General features: G+C 44.0%; 1 protein-coding gene across 1 annotated transcript; it reads left to right on the forward strand.

The window, feature by feature from the left end:
* The first annotated feature begins 2,611 nt into the window (after positions 1-2,611).
* LOC105287561 lies at positions 2,612-9,547 on the forward strand. Its single transcript, XM_011353578.2, has 3 exons — positions 2,612-2,755; positions 2,820-3,683; positions 8,693-9,547. Exons 1-3 carry the CDS (start codon positions 2,612-2,614, stop codon positions 9,545-9,547), a joined length of 1,863 nt encoding a protein of 620 aa, XP_011351880.2.
* Positions 9,548-22,075: the final 12,528 nt, after the last annotated feature.

The following is a 22,075-nucleotide window of genomic DNA, read 5'->3' on the forward strand; positions in this document are numbered from 1 at the left end:
CAACCTTTACTTTCTTTGGTGTGTTGTGTCTAATCCTGCCGTCAAATCCTTATCGACGACTTCCGAGTCTCGTGTGCACGATTCTCGCGCTCAGCGCTGGGCGTAGTCAGTGAATCTCGAACAGTATGTAAACTCGACTTTTCCTTTCGAGAGTATTCAATTATACATATTAATAATTGTAATCACTGTTTATTTAATTTTCTCATCCATTCTTCCCATTTCCTTCAGCTAACTTAGTAACAAATAAGTGTGCGCGGTTTAAAATACGAAGATGTGGTGCATATTACAAACAATCTACCACGAGAAGGACGACCATGAGGCAGCTAAACTAACCTCCAGATCCAGTAGACGCACGCTACGCTAGAGTTTTAACCTCCAAGACCATGTGGCCAGCAACGGTGAGTACAACTTATATTTACATTTAAGGCCACTGCTATATTGTTGCTTACGTAATTTAAACCGTTAATTATTCACTTCGGTCGTGCCACCTTATTATTCGAGCCACGTGTTGTCGTGAGATATAACCTCAACGTCTAACCTCAACGTATATTATTCGAGCCACGTGTTCGTCGTGAAATATAACCTCTCTCGTAAAACATAACCTCTTCTTGGGCAAATAACGCCCATTTTTCGAGCGGACGCTCGCTCACTACGACCTGGTTTCCAGACATCGAGACCCCCCCGTCGACATCGCGCCGGGAAGAAGAAGAGGGCAAGGATCGAAACCCTCTTGTAAAAACGTCGCGAGGCATTCGAGAGATTCCTGCTTGGATTAACCGAGCCATCAATCGATACACCCTCGCTGAGCTAAACTTCGCCCAGCCAACCTACTACACTCCTCCGAGACGAGCCGTTGGCAGCAGAGACTCATACACCACTCCTGGGCAAACGAACGCCTTCCCCGATAGGATCAGAGTGGTAGAGCCCATCACACCCCCTTACCCTGCTCTGGAAGTCCAGCGACGAGAAGCGGAGCGACCACAGCGGGCAAACGCTCCCTCCCGACCGATCATCCAGTCGATTGAGATCACCCGCCGAGCGCCTACCCCTTCACCTCTAACCGAAGTCATTGATTTGACTTACGATTCCGACACGACCGAGGAGCTTGAAACCATTCATCATCCCCCCGAGAACGATACTATTCAGCCCCAGGTGATTACCATAGAACGGTTAATTCGAGTAACCTCCACAGACCTAGTAACAAATGAAACAACTACGACCGAATTCCCCGAGGAAATGGAATTTGTTTAATAAACTTACCGAAGTAGCGTAAGCTAACCAACTGTATGCATATTTCTTTTACTTTACCCCTCCTCCCTTATTCTCTACCACAAATCGAAGAGCGAACATCGCTTCTTGGGGCATGCACCACCCTTCCTGCCCCGGTCAGCTTAACAGAACTTACTTATCCCGGAAGTGGGCGCAATAACGTGTGAATTGCCGCTTCATAACGCGTAGATTTAGCCTCTCCCGACCTCCTCCTCCCATATTGGATCATCAATTGCGGACCACCGCCACTTCGTGTATGAAGTATTCAGCCTACTTCCATCCAAAGTCTAGAAACTTGTTCTGTCGGAATTGCTTTACCAACGCCATTTCCACTTCAGAGAAATTGAGTTGTGAGCTAATACAGAAGCACGATTTAGTGGTAGGATTCACACGATACATTCCTACGTGCCACGATTGCAGAAGTAACCTTGCGTTTTACTCTCCGGTGCTAAGCTGCGATACCTGTGCGCGCGAATATTCGGCACTGCTCAGTTTGTTACAGGCAGCCGGTGAAAGTATTCTCGACTTCCCCGACCCGACCGTGGTGCGGGTACAGGGCGACGAAATAAGCACTCTAGCTCTTGAACCCGGCGATAACTAGACCCGTTTCCCTCTACGAAATTACTCCGATCGCAGTATCCCCGGGGAGAATTCTCGGATTCGTTAATACCCGAAAACAGCGATCCAGCCCCGTGTCATTGCCCAAGTTAATCAACAACAGCGACCGGCCGGGACGTAACACTAATCTTCATCAGGATGTCCGAGGGTTCGCAGTATTAAAATATTATAGAAATACTGCCATCGATGCATAAGTAGTTAATGTTTCCTTGAAAACATTTGTAACATTTCAATTTTCAGAATGTAATAAGATTGTCATTTTGTCTTCCTCAAGACGATTGTTCATTAACGCAAACAATAAACATATATACAAACCTGGTGCAAAGTTGCAGCATGCCTTGAACTGCATTCTGCGTGAACTCAGAGCCCAATTGTTGTTGTAATACTGAGAATGCCGAGTGCAGGAAACTGAGTAACATTTCGCATATACTCTGGCACCTTATCACATACGACAATAACTCTAACGTCCTATTTATAATGGATTCTAGACACCAGTGCAACATCTTCTTTATAGTCATAGACGACGACGCGCAATCCTCCAGTAATTGAGTCAACGGCATTACCATAATCGAAATAGGTGATTCTGAAGGTACTGCTTGGCCATCGCCGGTGTTTTAACTGTCTTAGCCAAAATCATTCCGTGAAAGAGTGTAAGAGCACGTATTCATGTCGATCGTGTCATCAACGTCACCATAGTCTTCTTCACGAGAGCACCGAAGCCAATATGGCTACTGAGGCGGAGGCGACTCCTCCGTCTTTCTCGCCGTCGGCCCCGTCGGCCGCGTCATCGTCGAGTCCGTCATCCGCGTCGACGGCGACCGACCAACCGTCTCAATTGGTTGCGTCGGTCTCTACGGTGCAACCCGTGGTTTGCGCTACAGCCACTCGAAAACGCCGGGATGTGCAGGAGCACATCCCGGCGTTTTCGCTAGGAAGCCACGGCTATCATTGCCGTTGGCTCGTCATCCGGTCGCACAGCTACGGTTCGAGCCCTGTTGGACCAGGGCGCCGAGCTGTCCTTCATATCCGAACGATTAGCTCAGCTGCTCCGCATACAACGTTTCAGCGCGCCGGTAACTTTGTCAGGAATTGGTTGTGTTAACGCCGACTCCTTTAGCCAAGCAGCACGCATCTCCGTCTCGCCGCCCGGGAAATTGTCGCCGTCGTTCTCTACCGATGCGGTGATCCTCAAGAAGCTGAGCTCGTATGCTATGAAGCGAGTTGTAGATTTGTCGTCTCTGTCTCACCTCGCAGATTTACAACTCGCCGATTCAGATCCTTTCAGTGCCAGTCCGGTCGATGTAATAATCGGTGCCGATCTTTTCTGTGACGTATATCTGCCGGGATGCCACAAGAGCGATATCGGTCAGGTGTTTGCGCAAAACACTATTTTTGGTTGGGTCATATCCGGCCCTCTTCCGTCAGACTCGACGACGTCTCACCACTCCTTCGATTCCGTCGCGTCGCGCCCGGCAGCGCAGGTTTCCATCCATCACAGTGCCGCGTCTCCCTCCCTCGAAGAAGAAATTCGGCGCTTCTGGGAAATCGAGGAAGTTCCCCAGCGGACTATTCTTTCCGCCAAGGACGAGAGATGCGAGGAATACTTTCGTCGGCTTCCATTCAAACGAGGGCCTCCGATTGACATCGGAGAATCGCGCGTTCGGGCTGAGCAGTGTCTTCGCTCAATCACGCGACGATTAAACAATCATCCCGAAGACGCCCGCGAGTACGCAGAATTTCTCGCGGAATACGAACGGCTCAGGCATATGCGCAAAGCTCCTGTCACGTCCGGGGAAGTGAGAATGTAGACGATCAGGTACCTGTCCCAAATCTATCCCTCAGGTGATCTGATTTCAGGTGCTCTCTTTTGATTATGGGTCAATCTGCATACACCGACTTTACCCGGGAATGGAGAGAGCTTGCGATTAACTCTTACGGTGATGAAATCGTGATTGTCAAAAATATAGTAATATTGTAAGTCAATTTTGATTGTAACTTGGTATCTCTCTATTATCTAATAAATAAAAAGTGAAGTTAAATTATTATCTCTTTTAATTCTTCAACAAAATTACGGTATAAAAAAAGGAAAATATTGAAAAGGAAATCGTAGCGTAATATCGCTGTGCTGTGTACGGCAGTAGTATAATATGGAAATAAGGGCGTTACTTCGCTCTTACTAATTATTAATCAAATGGAAAAACGGAAAGGATGAGTAATAATAATGCTCATATGCAAAGGATTGAATGAAATAAGATATCTCAAAAGAAAAGTAGGCAGGTAACTATGCCTTCCTTTATAATAAGTGGAATGTAACACAAGGTAAGGAGTCGAGCACTTCTATGCTCATACACGGTGATGGAGTTGAAGAATAAAATAATGATTTAAAACAAATTAATATTGATTCTAATTCGTTATTAACTGTTATTCATAATTTCGTAATGCTTTATTTGGTTATTAAATAAAATATACCTCCTGTGACTAAATTGAATGTATCAGGTAGAATATATAATGAATTGATCAGATGTAGTATACATAAGGAATTGGTCAGACGAATGAATCTATGTTCGTGCTTAACAATACAATAACGAAAATTATGTAATTTATTAAACTTAAATCTTGTTAGTGATATACTGTAACCATAATTAAAGTTATTAATTCACCATGCACTGCTTTATGATAAGTTAGCAATCTCTTAATATTGTCACTAGCGAAAGTCGTACTATTGTCATTAGCGTAAGTCAGACTTTTACCATGATCACCTGATTTAAGTACATAAATGTAATAAACTTGTAATGCAATTGTTAAATTAATGTTTATAATCGAATTATCCTTCAAATAATGGTATGATTTGATTTTAATTCACCTTAATATTAAATGTGATTTAATTGTATGATGAGACATATATGCTCTTATACCGGGCTAAGGCATGAGAAAATGGCGGCTATACACGCCGTGGTATATGACAGGTATGGAAGCGAATGTTCGCCCTCGAATGTTTTCAAAGGATAAATCACAGCGAATGAAGTCGCTCTTAATGGTATTCAAAGGGAAAAAGCGAATTAACGCTTTTAATATAATTGAAATAAATGGGTATGCCTCGCACAATTAAATTGAAAGAATTAATGCATTCATGCACTATATATTCAATATAGGATGACGCTTCACTGCGAATTTACGCTGGCGAGCGATTCTGAACAAAAATTAACGTTGAAATATAATTGTTTGCAACTGTCGTACCATTAATATTATTCTCAATGATTAATACAATAATAGTTGAAGGGTATATTTAATGAACAATCAAATTAATCAAAAGTTTATTACTAAAATCAAGTGTAATATAGAAGTTGGTTACAATATGAATGTATGTGTTAGTTGAAATAGTTTTATTCGCAAATGTCATATAAATCTGAAACCCTCAGGCCAGTAATTGTTTCACAAATAATTATAAATCAAAATATTAAGTAACTGTAAGTGTAATAATGTATTGAAGCTTTATAAATCTGTCAAAATGTATAGTATGTATGTGGAGTACAGGTATAACGTTCCATAAGAGCAGCGAGTATAAAATAATGAAACAAATCTACTCACAAGCGTTCGCACAGATCTAACCCTCAGGTCAGGAAGCACTTGATGATGTAGCCGCAAAAGAATAAGTCAATCAGACTTCGGTAATAACTCGAACTTCACTGGCTCTACGTTATATTTTACGCTTAGTTAGCGAATTTACGCTAGCTAGCGACTACAATAATAGTAGTCGTAATGAAAAGATGTAAAGTAATAATAATTATAATGTAGTCAAAAGTAAAAGTAAAAAAGTGTTTCTCTGGCTGCTGCACCACGTTATATACTTGAAAATTATGATGCGTGGGGACGGGGTCCCTGTAGCTCGAGAAGGGATTACAATAAGTGGGGACGCTACGGTTAAAGCAAAAACTAAAATAGTAGGGAGGCTCTTACCACTTAACTCATTGGTTCTTCGTTTTCGAAGCTTCTTATGGTGGGATCGAAAATTTAAGTGGTGGGATTGGTCTCACGGTGCGTCTAGTGGGGACGATGAGCTCAACGGTGAGCTCAACGCTTACAAAAGATAAACGTATTTTGACGCGTAAGTTCAACATAAAGTTCTCAGTACAGAATTATCGCTCATCTGTTATGCTTTTTAATCAACCAGAGTTTCTCCGAATCAAATGGCAGCTGCAACTTCCTGCCGATATATCTTGCTCAAGATATCTATTCAACCTTTGATTAAGACAGCGGTCTTGGATTATTATTTCAATCAGGTGCCGACAAGTCACCGTCTTTTACAATTAGTCATCATGAAATAATATTCCTTCGTGAATTTAAATCTTTATTCCTTTGTTACTTAACGCTGTGTTCACTGTCTTATTCAAATTAATATTCAAATAATTCTGTAATGCTCACAAATTTAATTCTTAAAATTATAACGCTTGACATATGCATTTTATATGCTCCTAGTCTTATGCATGAATTATTATAAGACCTTGCATACGCCTACTTAATAATATAACGCACTCAGCTGAATAATAATTATTATAAATTATTGTAAAATCAATTATTGGTATCATGAGCCTTAAGTAATATAATTAAATCATCTAAAATTATTTCAATATACCATTCTAATAAACTTATAAAATCTCACTCAACCAATAATTGTCTTATAGTTATAGGGATGCCTATATATATAGATATACACGTGTATGTACTTGCACGTCTATTCTTTGGTTATTATGAAATTATTAATAAAGCAACTATTGGTGTGCCGGGTTTAATATTATAATTAAACCGTATAAAATTATTATTCCAATACAATATTAGTCTTAATTAATTCATAAAATCTTAAATAACCAATAATTGCTTTATGGGTTATACGCACGTATATAAGTGTGTTCGTATATGGTATGGTTAATATACTTAATTATTAACGGATTAAGTGCGTAATAATTATATACTTAAATTAATGCTCAGTAACATAAAATATTCCTTTAAATAAATTCAATAATCCTTACTATGAATGTAATACCATGTGTAATATACTTTTATTTATAATTAATTAACGATTTATTCTTTTCTTAATATTTTTGGGTTAAACAACTTATTTCCTTTTATATTAAATTGTTCACTAATTGATTTTGACTTTAATTGTTTTTAACTTTGTAACTTCTAAACTATTAATATTTCATTAAAACTTTTTACACTATAAATATTGAAAAATAACGCTGATTTGTTTAACGAATAGTGACTTTGCAATTTTTGCGGTTTCTCAATGATCCCGTGGTGCGATAAGGAAAATTTCATCAAAGGTACCATCAGCCTAGCTAAAAATGATGATTCCCAAAAGTTGTTGGTCACTTCCGTAAAAATGATTATTTTCAAAATCTGAGGTCCCTATTAATTTCCTCTTATAACCTAGATGCTTCATTATAATTATAACAAATTATTTCCTTACGGTTCAACTTTTAGACCAAAAAAAGTTGGTGAAATTTTATTGCAATTTCATAACTTTAAATATGTACTTCTTCTTGACTAAGAATGTAGATAAATATTCTATATTCTTTTACTTCTAAAATGTTTCTCCTTTTATGTTAATAAAATAATCTTTAATTTTTTATACAATAAATCACTTCAAATGTGGTAATACAATTTACTACACTCACAAAAACTATTTCATTGTATAATAAAATCAATTCCAAAATTTACTCCTTTAATTGTTATTAATGACACCTTATTACCTTATACAACAATCAACACCAAATGTCTCCGTAAATTATAATAACTGTCAAAGCTACGCTGTCACTTAATAAAACTCAATTCCGCCGTCATTAATTTTACTCTTGTCTAAAATAACAAATAGATTTTTCCCGTTTTTGTATAATAACCGACCTTATTGGGTTTAACGAAAATTACCTACTTGCATAGGACTTTACTATAGTATAATAAAATCCATTTCAAATCCATTTGTTTCTTTGTTATAAAAAATAATTAAATATTTTATCCTATTAATAACCCAAAATGTATTAAGCCAAATTGTAATACTTATCAATGGCTATATAACCATATAATAAGATATATTTTTAAACCAATTCTTTCAATTATTACAACTAACATTAATACTTTTTATATAATAAACAATATTAAATAGCTCAATGGTTTTGCTATACCTACAAAAACTTTCATGGTATTACAGTTCAAACGATCTTAAATATTACCAATCTCGTGATATTATATTATAAATCTATCAAATTAATAATGATAAATGTTTCAAAATTATTTTATTTAACTGCTAGAACATATAAAACTGTTTTTATATATTTTACTGATTTTATGTATGTTTTTGTGTTTTTATGTTTCAGACAATATATATATATACCTGACTAAATTAATTAAATAAATCTATCATAAAGCATAATAACTAAGTTATACATATATATTGTTTTTGTGGTTTTAATATTTTCTTTTCCTTTTATATATGTTAATATTATTAACATCACTTCATATATTTTTATATTAAAACTATTATCAAGCTAAAACTTTTAACATAATAAATGTGTCGGTTAGGTTGCTAAGTAAATAATATTCTTGGTTAGACTAATAACAGACTACTGTACGCAAGCCTGTGGTTAATAATAAGTAGTGAAGCAAAAATGGTAATTATCGATGGCGCTCAAAAATAACTATCAGTGGTTATACATTAATAATTAATATTGCAAATAAAAAAAAAATAAAAATGGGTGTGAGGTGGACGTCAGGACGTCACACTCCCGTTGATCATACCGAAAATGATCAGGTCGTTTATATTCCGCATCACCCGGTTTTTCGCGAGTCGAGCGCGACGTCTCATTTACGCGTGGTGTTTAATGCGTTAAGCGCTACTTCGAACGGGACGTGTTTAAATAATCACTTGCTATCTGGGCCAAAGTTACAGACGGATTTACCGGCGGTTATATTAAAGTGGCGGACCTTTCAATACGTTTATGCCGCGGATATAGCCAAGATGTACCGTCAAATCCTAATCGATCAACGAGATATAGATTATCAGCGCATATTGTGGACGCCAAAACCGGACGCGCTACCGGTCGCGTTTCAATTACTCACGGCAACATACGGCATGTCTTGCGCCGCGTTTCTAGCTCTCCGCGTTATCCTCCAGTTAGCAAAAGACGAGAGACTGGATTTCCCTCTCGCTGTGTCTATTCTCCTCGAACATATTTACGTGGATGACGTTTTATTCGGAGACGATGATCCCGATCGGTTACGGAAAATACGTGATCAGCTGATCCAATTGTTGCGACGCGGCGGCTTCGAGCTGCGTAAATGGTCGAGCAATTCACCATATCTCCTCGCTGACATCGACACCGACAATTTCGGATTGGCATGCTCCAGGAATTTGGATGCCGACGAAAATATTAAGATCCTGGGGGTCGTTTGGAACCCGTCGTCGGACGCGTTCCAATTCTCGGTGCGATTGGACTTAGCGACTCCTCGCAGCAAACGCGCGGTTCTCTCTGCCATTGCCAAGCTGTATGATCCTCTCGGTTGGGTCACTCCGGTTACCATCAACGCGAAGGTGTTCATGCAGCAGCTCTGGCGCGAGAAAGTCGGCTGGGACGCGGACCTCCCTGAATCACTCTTGGCGCGATGAAAGTCCATTTACGCTCGACTCGCAGGCATAAACGGGTTACAGATCGCTCGATGGACAGCTCTCGGCTCAAATAATATTCATACAGAACTACACGGTTTTTCCGACGCGTCCAACGTGGCTTATTCTGCAATCGTATATCTAAAAGTGATCTCTCGCTCCGGTGAAATTTCCATATCGCTGATTGCTGCAAAATCGCACGTGGCGCCGCTGAAAACGTTAAGTATTCCGCGACTAGAACTTTCTGTGGCGGTGCTCCTCTCGCATCTCGTCGCGTTCGCGCAGGATTCCTTGGGCTCGTGGCTATCCGCCGTGTTCTGCTGGACCGACTCGACCGTCGTCCTTTCATGGTTACGGCAGTATCCATCGCGGTGGAAAACATTCATCGCAAATCGAGTCGCCGAAATCCAGTCTCGTCTGCCGAACGTGCAGTGGCGATACGTGGCTACCGACGATAACCCAACCGATTGCGCGTCGCGCGGCATATTTGGAGACGAGATAGCGTCTCATCGGTTATGGTGGCGCGGTCCGTCTTTGCTCCGGCGGCCGAACGACGAATGGCCATTCGTTGATCCGTGCCCAGTTCCGTCGTCCCTTCTTGAGAAGAAGCCTCAGCATTCTCATAACGTCCAGGCGCGGGATGCCTGTGTGCTAGCTCAACGATTCTCGTCTTGGCCGCAGTTAATTCGAGTCACGGCATACGTGTTTCGCTTCGTGTCCGGGTGCCGCCGGCGTCCTTCCATTTCGTCACCGAATACCTCGGTAGGTCTGGCACTCACGGCTCCGGAATGTCGCGCGACGCGGACATTCTGGCTCAAACGCATACAAGCGGATCTCTTTCCGAAAGAAATTCATGCTTTGTCAAATCGGAAGGATCTCGCTTTCAACAGTCCAATACTCGCACTACGCCCGTTCATCGACCACGAAGGCCTTCTTCGCGTCGGCGGGCGGTTGAATCAAGCCGCGATCTCGTTTAGTGAACGACATCCGATTCTGTTAGCGTCGCATCCGTTGGTGCGGCTGATTGTCGACCAGACGCACAAGCGGATGTTACACGCCGGGCTGCAACTTACTTTGAGCACGCTTCGTCAGGACTTTTGGATCTTTCGCGCGCGTAGTCTTGTCAAGGACATCCTTCACCGCTGCGTCAGGTGCACTCGCGAGCGTGCAGCTATACCGTCACAACTGATGGGCAACCTTCCGTCCGTTCGCGTGATCGCTCCGCATCGTAGTTTTTCTCATTGCGGTCTGGATTATGCGGAACCAGTATACACCCGAATGTCAGCCGGACGGGGAAGCGTATCGCGAAAGGCGTACATCGCGCTCTTCATTTGCTTGAACACCCGCGCCGTTCATTTAGAGCTGGTCTCGGATTATTCCACCGCTGCGTTTCTCAACGCGTATGCTCGTTTCATTTAGCGTCGCGGACTTCCACTGTCAATCTACAGTGACAACGGAACCACTTTCGTCGGGGCTAATCGCGAGCTGTCATCCGCGTACCGGGCTGCTCTTCGCGATCCAAATATGTTAAACGCCATAGCCAGCGACAATGTCGCGTGGCATTTTATTCCGCCGGGAGCTCCGCATTTCGGCGGTTTATAGGAGGCTGGGGTAAAAAGTGTGAAGCATCATCTGCGACGGGTTTTAGGCTCGTACAAACTCACGTTCGAAGAATTTTCGACTTTGTTGTGTCGCGTTGAAGCGTGCCTAAACTCCCGCCCGATCGCTCTGATCTCGGATTCTTTAGACAACTGCGACGCTCTTACCCCCGGCCACTTTCTTATCGGGTCCGCGATAACTTTGTCACCTGAACCGTCTCTACTCGATTTAAGTGAAAACCGCCTTACTCGATGGCAGCTCGTGCGTCAGATAACCGAAAGATTTTGGAAGCTGTGGCAAACCGACTTCATTAACACGTTGCAACAGCGAACCAAGTGGCGGAAGGTTCAACCGTCGATAAAAATCGGACAGCTTGTACTGTTAAGGAACGATACGCTACCGCCCTGCAAATGGAAGCTGGGCCGAGTGACGCAATGTCACTCCGGTGCGGACGGTCTCATGCGTGTCGTCTCCGTTCGAACCGCTACAGTGGAGTACAAGCGCCCGATCGCGAAAATTTGCATCCTACCCGTCGATTGCGCGGCACTCGGCGAGTGAGCGGGTGTAAGAAGCGATTCAATTCTTTTGTTTCATTTATGTTTCTCCTACGAATCGCTATTTGCTGTCCGTCTTCGTCTCGAGGTAGTGGAATCGTCATAATCGGTCCCGTCGGATCGGTTACGGCGGGCAGTAATTCATGCTCGATCATCTGCGAGGTATTAGATTATATGTATACGTCTACATAGTTTCAAGATCTATAATTTTGCGTTTTTTTTTCTTTTCTTCTTTTTTTTCTTTTTTTTGTTAAGGCCATTTCTTTTTTTTCTCTCGTTTTAGTTGGCCGTCCTCCTGTTCATTCCTCCGACTCGAGAACTCTGTTTCGGAACGATGGTTCCGAGGCGGGCGGAATGTTCAGGATTCAAGCCGTAATAATCTCCGAATAATTCGTGAAATTATATCTATTTCATTCGAAATCACTTTACATCGAAATTACCAGCTTATTGTCATAAACGCGCGACAAACAGGCTGTTTTCGCTCTCTAGTCTCGGCTCCGAATAATAGCTCTCGCCGAGGCTCGCTGGCTGCCCGTGACGTCGACACTTTTTTCACGCGAATATTCCTCGATCAGCCGATCAGCTATCGCTTATTTGTCACTCGGTTCCTCAAAATAAACGAGGTCTTCAAGGAAATCGACGTCTCAGGCAGTCAGAAACAAGTTCGGTGCGGATCCGTCACGACCTATTTCTCACGTCTAATCAATTCTCGAACGCTTGCAACTGATCTCTCCAAGAGTTAAAATTTGCCGCTAAGCTCGTGCTTAGCTCTCGGTTCTTCTGAACCACAGCAGCGACTCGTCGCAATTCAGCATTCGGAGTGAACGCTTCTTCCCCGAATTTCGTACTTTTTACGATCTCCAGAGTTCGAACAGCGCTCCGGTCCGCGGCAAGATCTCCGTTTACGCGCTGAAGATTTCCGCCGGTATCACCGCGTGCAAGATTTCCGTCTCCGCGACCGGTTGACCGGGCGTCGTGTAATCGAACTCCCGAGCTGACATTATTTTAAAATAAAGATCTTAAAACCAACACTGCTTATTCCTCATTCAACTATACATTCTCTTTGGAGATCCTGTCTTCCTTCTATTTTCGCGTCTCCACGCGTTATCTCACTCCCAGCGTTGGGCGGTTCTGCGCGACGGGAAATGACGTCGTCGATTTTCTCGTGAACAATCTGCCATAACAACAACTAAAGTATTAATAGCTAAACAGCAGTATAAAGTAATGAATGCTGTATTTCATTATAGCCCAAATATTGAAAAGGCCATTATACAAGTATGTGTAGAGAAGGTACATCTTGGATTGAAATTGATGATGCACAAATAAGGAAAAAACAATGGCCTAGAGGTGCTAAAGGTATTTATGTTTTAGTTTTACAAAAAGTTGGTAATAAATAATAAACAAAGTAAACCAAGTGATATATATCTTTGTATGCATACTAAAAAAGTTGTGATATCCGTACAAAATTACCTTTTTAAACAAAGGTAAAAAAAACGCCAAGTATACTTGTGGTATATGTCTTGAAAAACCCAAATGGTAGTACACGACAAACAATGATAATCTATTTGGAAATATCTTTGTGTCTCGAATAAAGTAAAGTGGTAGTACCTTTAATATTTAAAACTGTAACGATGCAGCAAATGCATCGTCCGTTTTTCCGGCAAACACCGGCCGGAGGCCACTCGCCCGACCACCGGCGGGCGAAGACCACGGGCCTCGAGCCCGAATAAACATGTAAAATCACCGAACGCTGGCGGAGAGAACCGAGCGAAACCGTAACTGCGCGTCCGCCGCTTCCTGTACCGACCGTTCTACGGGCGTGGCGCTCACGCGCTTCCACAAGCCCTCTCCGCCGGCCCGAAAAGCGACAAACAACTCGCTAACGCGTATAAATAGCGGGCCGAGAAGCGCTCAAGGCAGAATCCTGTCCCGTCGATCGATCCGCTCGAATCGACGTTCCAGAATCCTGGTCTGCACCACGAGTCACGGGCGAAACAGGGGGTCAGGAGTTCCTGGTCTCCGCCGAGTGAATCTCGGCTCCGTCACTCCAAGCAGATCCTTCCTATCACCCAGCTCCGCCTTCCCGCGGACGATCGGATACCAGGGGTTGAGAGTCCTCCGCCTCTGTCGAGTGCATCTCGACGTCCGACCGCCCGCCTGCCTCCGTGCCACCGCGGCGTGCCATCCCAACAGGGTCGAGTGTACTCTGCCTCGGCCGAGGTTTCTCGGCACACGGATGCCCGGAGTGCCCAGACCTCCACCGTCGATCCCCGCGCTAACCGACCACAATCGCGCCGGTAAGCAAATCCCGCGGAGCACCGCCACGCGCGCACACGGGGCGGCGCGAACGACAAGCCACGGCATGCGGCCCTCCGTTCATCAGATCCGCTCATAGTCAAGAATATAAGAATCCGCACCGATCCGGATCAACTCTTGTAAATGCACTGTACATAGCCTTAGGAAATAGACGATACTTAATAAGAACGCACCAGCTCTCATTTCTCGCTCTATACCTACCCCGGACCCTTCGTCACGAACCTTGTCACACGACGCACGAGCTATACCGAGTGCCCCGCGTACGGGAGGTCGTTACATTGGCGCCCGAACAGGGACCGTTTCCGCTCCGCACCGTGGGTAGAAGCATCGAAGAATGCCGAAGAGCTGGATATATAACAGCGCTAAAACCGAGTGGCAAGCCAAGCTGCAACGTCTCGGTCTAGACGACGCGGGTACAATCGACGAATTACGCCGTCGAATGAGCGAATACGTAACCGCGCCTCCCAAGCACACCCCGCGACCGAATCCGCCGAGTAGACCGGAAATGAATCCACCCACCGGAACCGCTGGCGCTCGGGACACTACAACGGTCCCCGACGTCACCACCGGCCCTCCAGGGGAAAGCGTGGCCAAAACCATCAACCAGATCCGCAAATGGGGGTGTCACTTCGACGGGAAGGACCCCGTGGCTTTCCTCGAGCGGGCCACCGAATTGAAAAAGAGTTATGGCTACGGCGACAGCCAGATGCTGGCCGGGCTACCCGAACTCTTCCGGGGTGAGGCATTGCTGTGGTGCCGAAACTGTCGCGACGAATGGCAGGATTGGGGCGATTTCATGCAGGCGTTCCGTGACCACTTTTTACCATCCCGGTACCGCGCCCAGCTACTCCGCGAGATCAAGGACCGGTATCAGAAGCTCGACGAGCCATTTCACAAGTTCGCCAACGAGCTATGCACTTTGATGCGCCGGGCAGGGACACTGATACCCACCGAACAACTGGATCAGTTATACGAGAATATGAACCCGCAGTACCGGTACCACATCTCGCGGGGTAGCCTCCAGAAGATCAGCGAGCTCAGCGCGCACGCTAGCGAGCTCGACGCGAGCGACGCCGAATGTCGCGCCCGACGGCCGGCCCCGAAACCTCCGGTCACCGCCAGCACCGCTTACGGCCGCACCGAATGCTGCTGGCGGTGCAAACAGCGGGGACACACACGACGCGACTGCCAACGACCCATGCGTAAATTCTGCTCGCAGTGCGGGAAGAACGGGGTTTTGACGAGAGATTGCCATCCGCCGGGAAACGTGACCCGGACCGGGGAAATAGCGGCCGAGCCCCGGTCCCCGAGCTAAAATATATCCCGAGACCGCACCTGGCCGTCTACGTGCGGCACCGGAAATTTCAAGCTCTTCTGGACACCGGCTCCGAGATCTCGTTTATCAACGCGACCACCGCGAACCAGCTCAAATCTCTCGGGTACCCAACCCGGCCTATCGACGGCCGGGTGCATCTCGCGGACGGAACCGTCTCCGCCATCCAAGAGCTCGTCCGGATACTCGTCCGTCTCTGGGGGTTGACGGTTACGCATGACTTTCAGGTCATGCCGACGCTAGACAACCAATTCTGCCCCCTCCCTTAACCCCGACTACGCCGACCCGCACCGGGACGGTGGGCACCATCACGGGCCCCGAGGGCAGCCACCTCCAAACGTTCTTGGCAGACGAGCTGCCCAAATTCTCGACAGTGCAAGGACCCACCGATCGCATTCAGCACGAGATCCGCGTCACCACGTCGGTGCCAATCAAGCAGCGCTACCGGCCGCGGAACCCCGCAATGCAAGCAGTCATCGACCGCGCAGTAGAACAGATGCTCCGCGACGGGGTTATCGAGCCCTCCAACAGTGCCTGGAGCCCGCCGGTCGTGCTTGTGAAAAAGAGGGACGGCTCGCACCGTTTTTGTATCGACTACCGCCGCGTGAACGACATCACAGAACGCGACGCCTACCCGCTACCACAAATCACCGCGACGCTCGACAAGCTGCGCGGCGCCAAGTACTTCTCGACTCTCGACCTGAAGAGCGGGTACTGGCAGGTGCCCCTAACGGCCAAAAGTCGACCGGTCACCGCGTTCACCGTCCCGGGGAAGGGACTCATGCAGTTCCGGGTGATGCCCTTCGGGCTACATTCCGCGCCGGCCACTTTCCAACGGCTACTGGATCAGGTGCTAGGGCCCGAGCTCGAGCCCGAGGCCTTCGTATACCTCGACGACATCGTGATCTGCACGCGGACCTTCCACCGACACCTGGTCGTCCTTCGCGAGGTATTCTGCCGGTTACGGGAAATTAAGCTGCGGCTCAATAACGACAAATGCTGGTTTTGCATCAGTCGTATTAAATATCTCGGGCACATCGTAGACCGCGACGGTATCCGCACCGATTCGGAGAAGGTGAGAGCCGTCGCGGAGTGGCCGACCCCCCGAACCGTGCGCCACGTTCGGCAATTTTTGGGGGTTGCCTCATCGTATCGCCGATTCGTGGCGAACTTCGGACCCTCGCCGCCCCGCTGACCACTCTCACCCGGAAGAACGCGAGGTGGACGTGGGGCGAAGCAGAGCAAAGAGCCTTTGACGCACTCAAAACCGCCCTCACCACGGCTCCCGTCCTGGCATGCCCAGATTTTCAACGGCAGTTCGTGCTGCAGACAGACGCTAGTGCAACCGGAGTAGGCGCCGTGCTCACACAATACTTCCCGGAAGGGGAGCGCGTGATCGCGTACGCCAGCCGCACGCTAAACCCCGCGGAACGGAATTACAGTGCCACCGAACTCGAGTGCTTGGCTGTCATGTGGGGGATTCGAAGGATACGGAATTACTTAGAAGGTTACCACTTCCTGGTGATCACGGATCATCAGTCCCTCCGCTGACTGCAGAGGCTCGAGTCGCCAACCGGTCGCCTCGGACGATGGGCTTTCGAGCTACGCCAACACGATTTTGAGGTCAAGTACCGGAAGGGTGCCCTCAACAGCGTCGCCGACGCGCTCTCGCGACAGCCAGTGGCCGCTGGCATCAGCCGCGTACGGTGCGCCTGGTACCAGAGGCTCTGGAAGGCCGTGCGACGAAATTCGGCCGAAGTGCCAGACTACCGGATCCGCGCCGGGAGCTATACCGCCACCTGCTTCACGAACTCGACTTCCACGAAGTTCCCCCGGACGACCAGTGGAAGGAGTGCGTACCCCGCGACGACCGGGCTAGGCTCCTGACTGAGTACCATGACGCGCCGACCGCCGGCCACCTCGGGATCACGAAGACAATCGCCCGCCTTACGCCCCTCTATTATTGGCCGGGGATGCACCGCGAGATCGCGCGCTACGTCCGAGCCTGCCCAACGTGCCTCTCGCACAAGGTCTCGCAACAACGACCGCCGGGAGTCATGCATCCGATGGCCGTTAAGCGACCTTGGCAACAAATGGCCATAGACCTAGTCGGTCCCCTGCCACGATCCCGGCGCGGCCACACGTGGCTACTAAACATGCAGGACCGCTTCACCAAGTGGGTAGAAATTCGGCCGATCCGCCGCACCACCGCCTCGACCATTCTAGCCGCCTTGACCGACGCGATCATCCTCCGCCACGGGTGCCCGGAGGAAATTTTGACCGACAACGGGACCCAGTTCCGGACTGCGAAAGTGACCGGGCCCCTTGCGGATCTGAGAATTAGGCACCGCTTCATCCCCGTATATGCACCCACAGTGCAATCCCGTAGAACGCGCCAACCGAATCATAAAAACGATGATCAGCCAGTATGTAGGCCGACGGCACCGCACGTGGGACGAACATCTCTCCGAGATACAGTTCGAGATACGATAACCGCCTTAGATTTGTCCACTTACTCTATGTTTGTTTATTAAAGCGAGAGAGCGCGTTGAAGTCATGACGCTATAGCTTTCCTTTTTAAAACTCGAAGACATTTTTTGGTTTAATCTGAGCAACCAGGAAAGATATCGAGTTCAATCAAAAAGGAAAATATTCTGCATACTCTGTGCTACTATGATAACCGCATTAGAATTGTACAATTACTGTATGTGTGGTTATTAAAGCGAGAGAGAGCGTCGAAGTCATGACGCTATCGCTTTTTTATACTCGAATGCGTTTTTTGCTTTAATCTCGGCAATCAGGAGAGATATCGATTGCATTGAAAAAGCACAGTATTCTCCATAGTCTGTAGTAAAAAAATAGCCTCATTAGAAGTTTAGGAAAACTATATCTTCGTTTACTAAAGCGAGAGAGCGCGTCGAAGTCGTGACGCTTTCGCTTTTTTATATTCGAATGTGTTTTTTGCTGAAATTTCGGCAATCAGGAGAGATATTAAGTTCATTGACAAAGCACAGTATTCTCCATAGTCTTGTGAATGCGTGTCTGTATGTGTGTGACATTAGAATTAAGCATAGAATAAGTTTAACTACATTTGTACATGTATGTATTTCAGCGAGTTGTTATGTAATTTAGAGTTTAAGGAAATTATTGTAATCTTTAGATTATTTAAATACTAAGACAATTTTTGATTCGGTTTAGCAGCGCCAAGTATTTTGAAAAAAACACTTATTTGTATTAATAAATATATTTTTATGTATTAAAATATTTATTCGTATAAAAATATCTGCTTAATATTATTATGTCCTTTATTTTTTAATATCAAAGGCTAGTATTCATAGTCCGTTCTTATTTCCAGACGATCTGAAGTAATGTCTTAAGATGCTAATACGACTGTGTGATTGGTTTCAAATATCTTATGATTGTACTTAAGATGGTCTTAAATCAGAATCCACAATGAATATCGGCCAAAGAGTAATCAAGCGACGCGGTAGCGTCGCGACGCCAAGTACATAATAAAAAATAAGGTTCCGAACAATAAGAGTCACTGCATAAACATTGAGCGTTACAAAGTTCAGTGCATAGACGTCGAGCGCTACCGCATAGCTTATCTGGAATTCATATCATTTGACAGGTCACATAAACTTGTGATGAAAATAATTCAGGAACTACAGCCGTTATCAAAAATCTAACGGCACTTTTATTATATAATATGGGTGCAAGCTTTCGATTGCGACCAATTTGAATAAGAATGATACAGTCAGTCCTGAGATATTGTAATCGTTATGTTAAAATTGTGACGTTCCGTTTTCCACTTCCGTGGGATTTCAGACCACTCACGTACATATGTTCGCACATACACATATAAAGCGATTTTGTCACTCAAGCTGCCGTTCACATATGCATGATTTAATGTATTATAAATAAAACTGATTTTAATACTTGGATAATGTTTTATTTTAAAATAAATATATAAATTGCAAATACTATAAAAAAAATTATTAAAAAATTATTTAAAAAATTATTAAAAATTATTAAAAAATGTGATACATAGGAAATGTTTTATTTCACTTAAAACATAGCGAATAATCTAGTCTAAATCGATAGATTAATTTGAATAAATAATATTCGCTGCGAAAAAATGCCACCCCAGCCAGGGATCGAATCTGGGACCTCCCTGGGCACGGATTGAAGGAGGTCCCAGGTTCAATCCCTGGCTGGGGTGGCATTTTTTCGCAGCGAATATTATTTATTCAAATTAATCTATCGATTTAGACTAGATTATTCGCTATGTTTTAAGTCTAACAAACCCCGTTAGCGCATAGCTTCATAATTATAAAAATTGGAAAATGTCCGAACATCGACATTGTGCCAGGATTGGTCGAATAAAATAACATCAAACATAAGTAATAATAAAATAATAGATTTTCTGGTTTGCATAAATACCCATTGTAGTTGGCGCAATTTGTCCATATGATTAGTTTTGTAGAGTCCTTTTTTAAAAGAACTTCAGGCGTGTATACTTGGCGCTTTTTTTTGTACATTTTTTTAAAAAGGTAATTGTGTTGTGATCAACTACAAACGAAACAACTAGAAACGATCTGAATAAGATAGCGCAAGTGGATTCGCGATATCTTAACAAATGGCAAAGTTAGCTATTTTGTATTTAAACAAATGTTAATATCTTTTGAACGGTTCAACTACAAACGAAACAACTACGAACGTTTCTGAAAAAGATAGCGACAGTGGATTCGCGATATCTTAACAAATGGCAAAGTTAGCTATTTTTTATTTAAACAAATGTTACTAACTTTTGAAAGTTCACCTACAAACGAAACAACTAAAAACGATTCTGAAAAAGACAGCGCAGGCGGATTCGCGATATCTTTATTAGGTTACATTAATTTAATAGAAAACTAATTATTTAATTAAAATTCTTGTTATTAAAATTGATTATTTCGATGAACCACGCGCGATGATCTAATTTTTACCAGGTTTGTAATATGTGAAAATTGATAAACAAATTGCTTATGTAATAAAAAATAATTGCATGATAAAATAAAATAATTAATTGTATGATGTAATGCATGTTGAACTGAATGGGTGAATTTCTTATGGGGCATTTGTTATAATTTTAATAAGATGAATGTTTTCAACGATGAAACAGGTAAAGTTAAACGAATAAAATTTATATATTAAGTATTAGTAGCTCTTCTTGTAAAATTATTCGTGTTTGGCATTTTGATATTGTTAATACTTTTGTAATAAAATTGAAAAGTTCAACCGTTAGACAAATTGAAATAAGATCTCTGTGTGTGTGTGTGTGTGTGTGACAAGTTTTATATGGTTAATTAACAATTTCTATGTTATTAAATTAGGTAAAAGTCTTTCGATTTGAAAATTAAATTAAATGCACTGAGTTTCTTACACTGAGAAACCTAATTAGTTGATGGAACCAAAATTTTTTCGTTGGCGAGTTTTGTTTCATTGAAATAAATCAATTGGTTTTTGAAAAAGATTGGATTGTTTACAAACACCAACTTATTTTGTTGGCTGTTAACAAAAGTATTTTGGTCCCTTAACAAATAATACTGAAATGTATATAGTCCAGAAACAAAAATTGTATTGTAGTTACAATCCGTAATTCGTAGCTGACCGACAGAGGCGCCACAGTACTTCTCTGGGGCAGAATGTGGTATCTCTGCAGGATAGTAGATCGTCAACTCCCTATACGCCGTTCTTGGAATTGGTGATCGTTTGTTTAACGAACACGTTCGTATAAAATTTAGACATTGTTGATTTCACCGCCAACAAGAGTAAAGACCTTTCTTTGGTCGAGAGCGAGAAAGTGTCGATCGTTTCGTTTTTATGTGGCCAGAACGCATATTGCATTGTTCTCGTTGATATATTATTACTGCGTACCTGTATCGCGGCAATATGGCAGACAAGAAATCAGAAGAATTACTGGAAAAATTACATTGCTCAGATTATATTCAAGTGTTTAAAGGTAAGTTATTCAATTATATTCAGTTAAATTATGTTTCTGTTACGATTTCATTAATACGGGCGTAATTATTGGAAACGATATAAAAGCGGGATGTAGTAGGTCTAAAACTTATTATAGTAGCAGTTGCAACAAAAAACTTACATGGATTTGTCCAAAAAGTAATATATTATTAGATTCACAAGAGAGTTACGACTTTTATTTGATAAGTTGTTTCTGTAATTCTTCCAAATTGCCGGTAAACCTGAAGAAAAGGGGAGCAGTCTCCGATGACCTTGACCTTGACATATGTTATAACGGTGACCCTCCCGAGTGACCTTCAAAAGATTTTAGCCGACGCTCGTTGTTTATTAAAAAGTTATTAACAAAAGAATTTTCGAAATAGGTAATACTGAAGGAGAGTCTCCTCCTCACTGTTTTCGCGGGGTTCAAAAGCGGGAATCAAAAACAGGGTTGGGTTGGCTTAGGTTATATTTTCCGACTCTGGAGCCCCGGACAGAGACTCATCGTTTTCAGCCCGCTTCGTGGGAGGGCGGGAGGCAGGAGCTTCGCCCCTCCCCCCCGCCGGGTTCCGTCCCGTGTACTACGTGATCACAATAGATCTGTTCTTTTTAGCTGCACTACTGAACTAGTGCAGTTAGTTAGAATGAGACGAATATACTTTCTTTCACTCTAACTGCACTAGTTCAGCAGTGCAGCTAAAAAGAACAGACCTATTTTGATCACCT

The sequence above is a fragment of the Ooceraea biroi genome, chromosome 13 (assembly GCF_003672135.1).
Source record: "Ooceraea biroi isolate clonal line C1 chromosome 13, Obir_v5.4, whole genome shotgun sequence".
NCBI lineage: Eukaryota > Metazoa > Arthropoda > Insecta > Hymenoptera > Formicidae > Ooceraea > Ooceraea biroi.

Coding starts and splice junctions, on each gene's coding strand:
- LOC105287561 (XM_011353578.2), top strand. CDS start 2,612: ATGGCTACTGAGGCGGAGGCGACTCCTCCGTCTTTCTCGCCGTCGGCC. Junction 2,756..2,819: donor TCTCTACGGTGCAACCCGTG/GTTTGCGCTACA, acceptor CGTTTTCGCTAG/GAAGCCACGGCTATCATTGC. Junction 3,684..8,692: donor CTCCTGTCACGTCCGGGGAA/GTGAGAATGTAG, acceptor GAAAATGATCAG/GTCGTTTATATTCCGCATCA.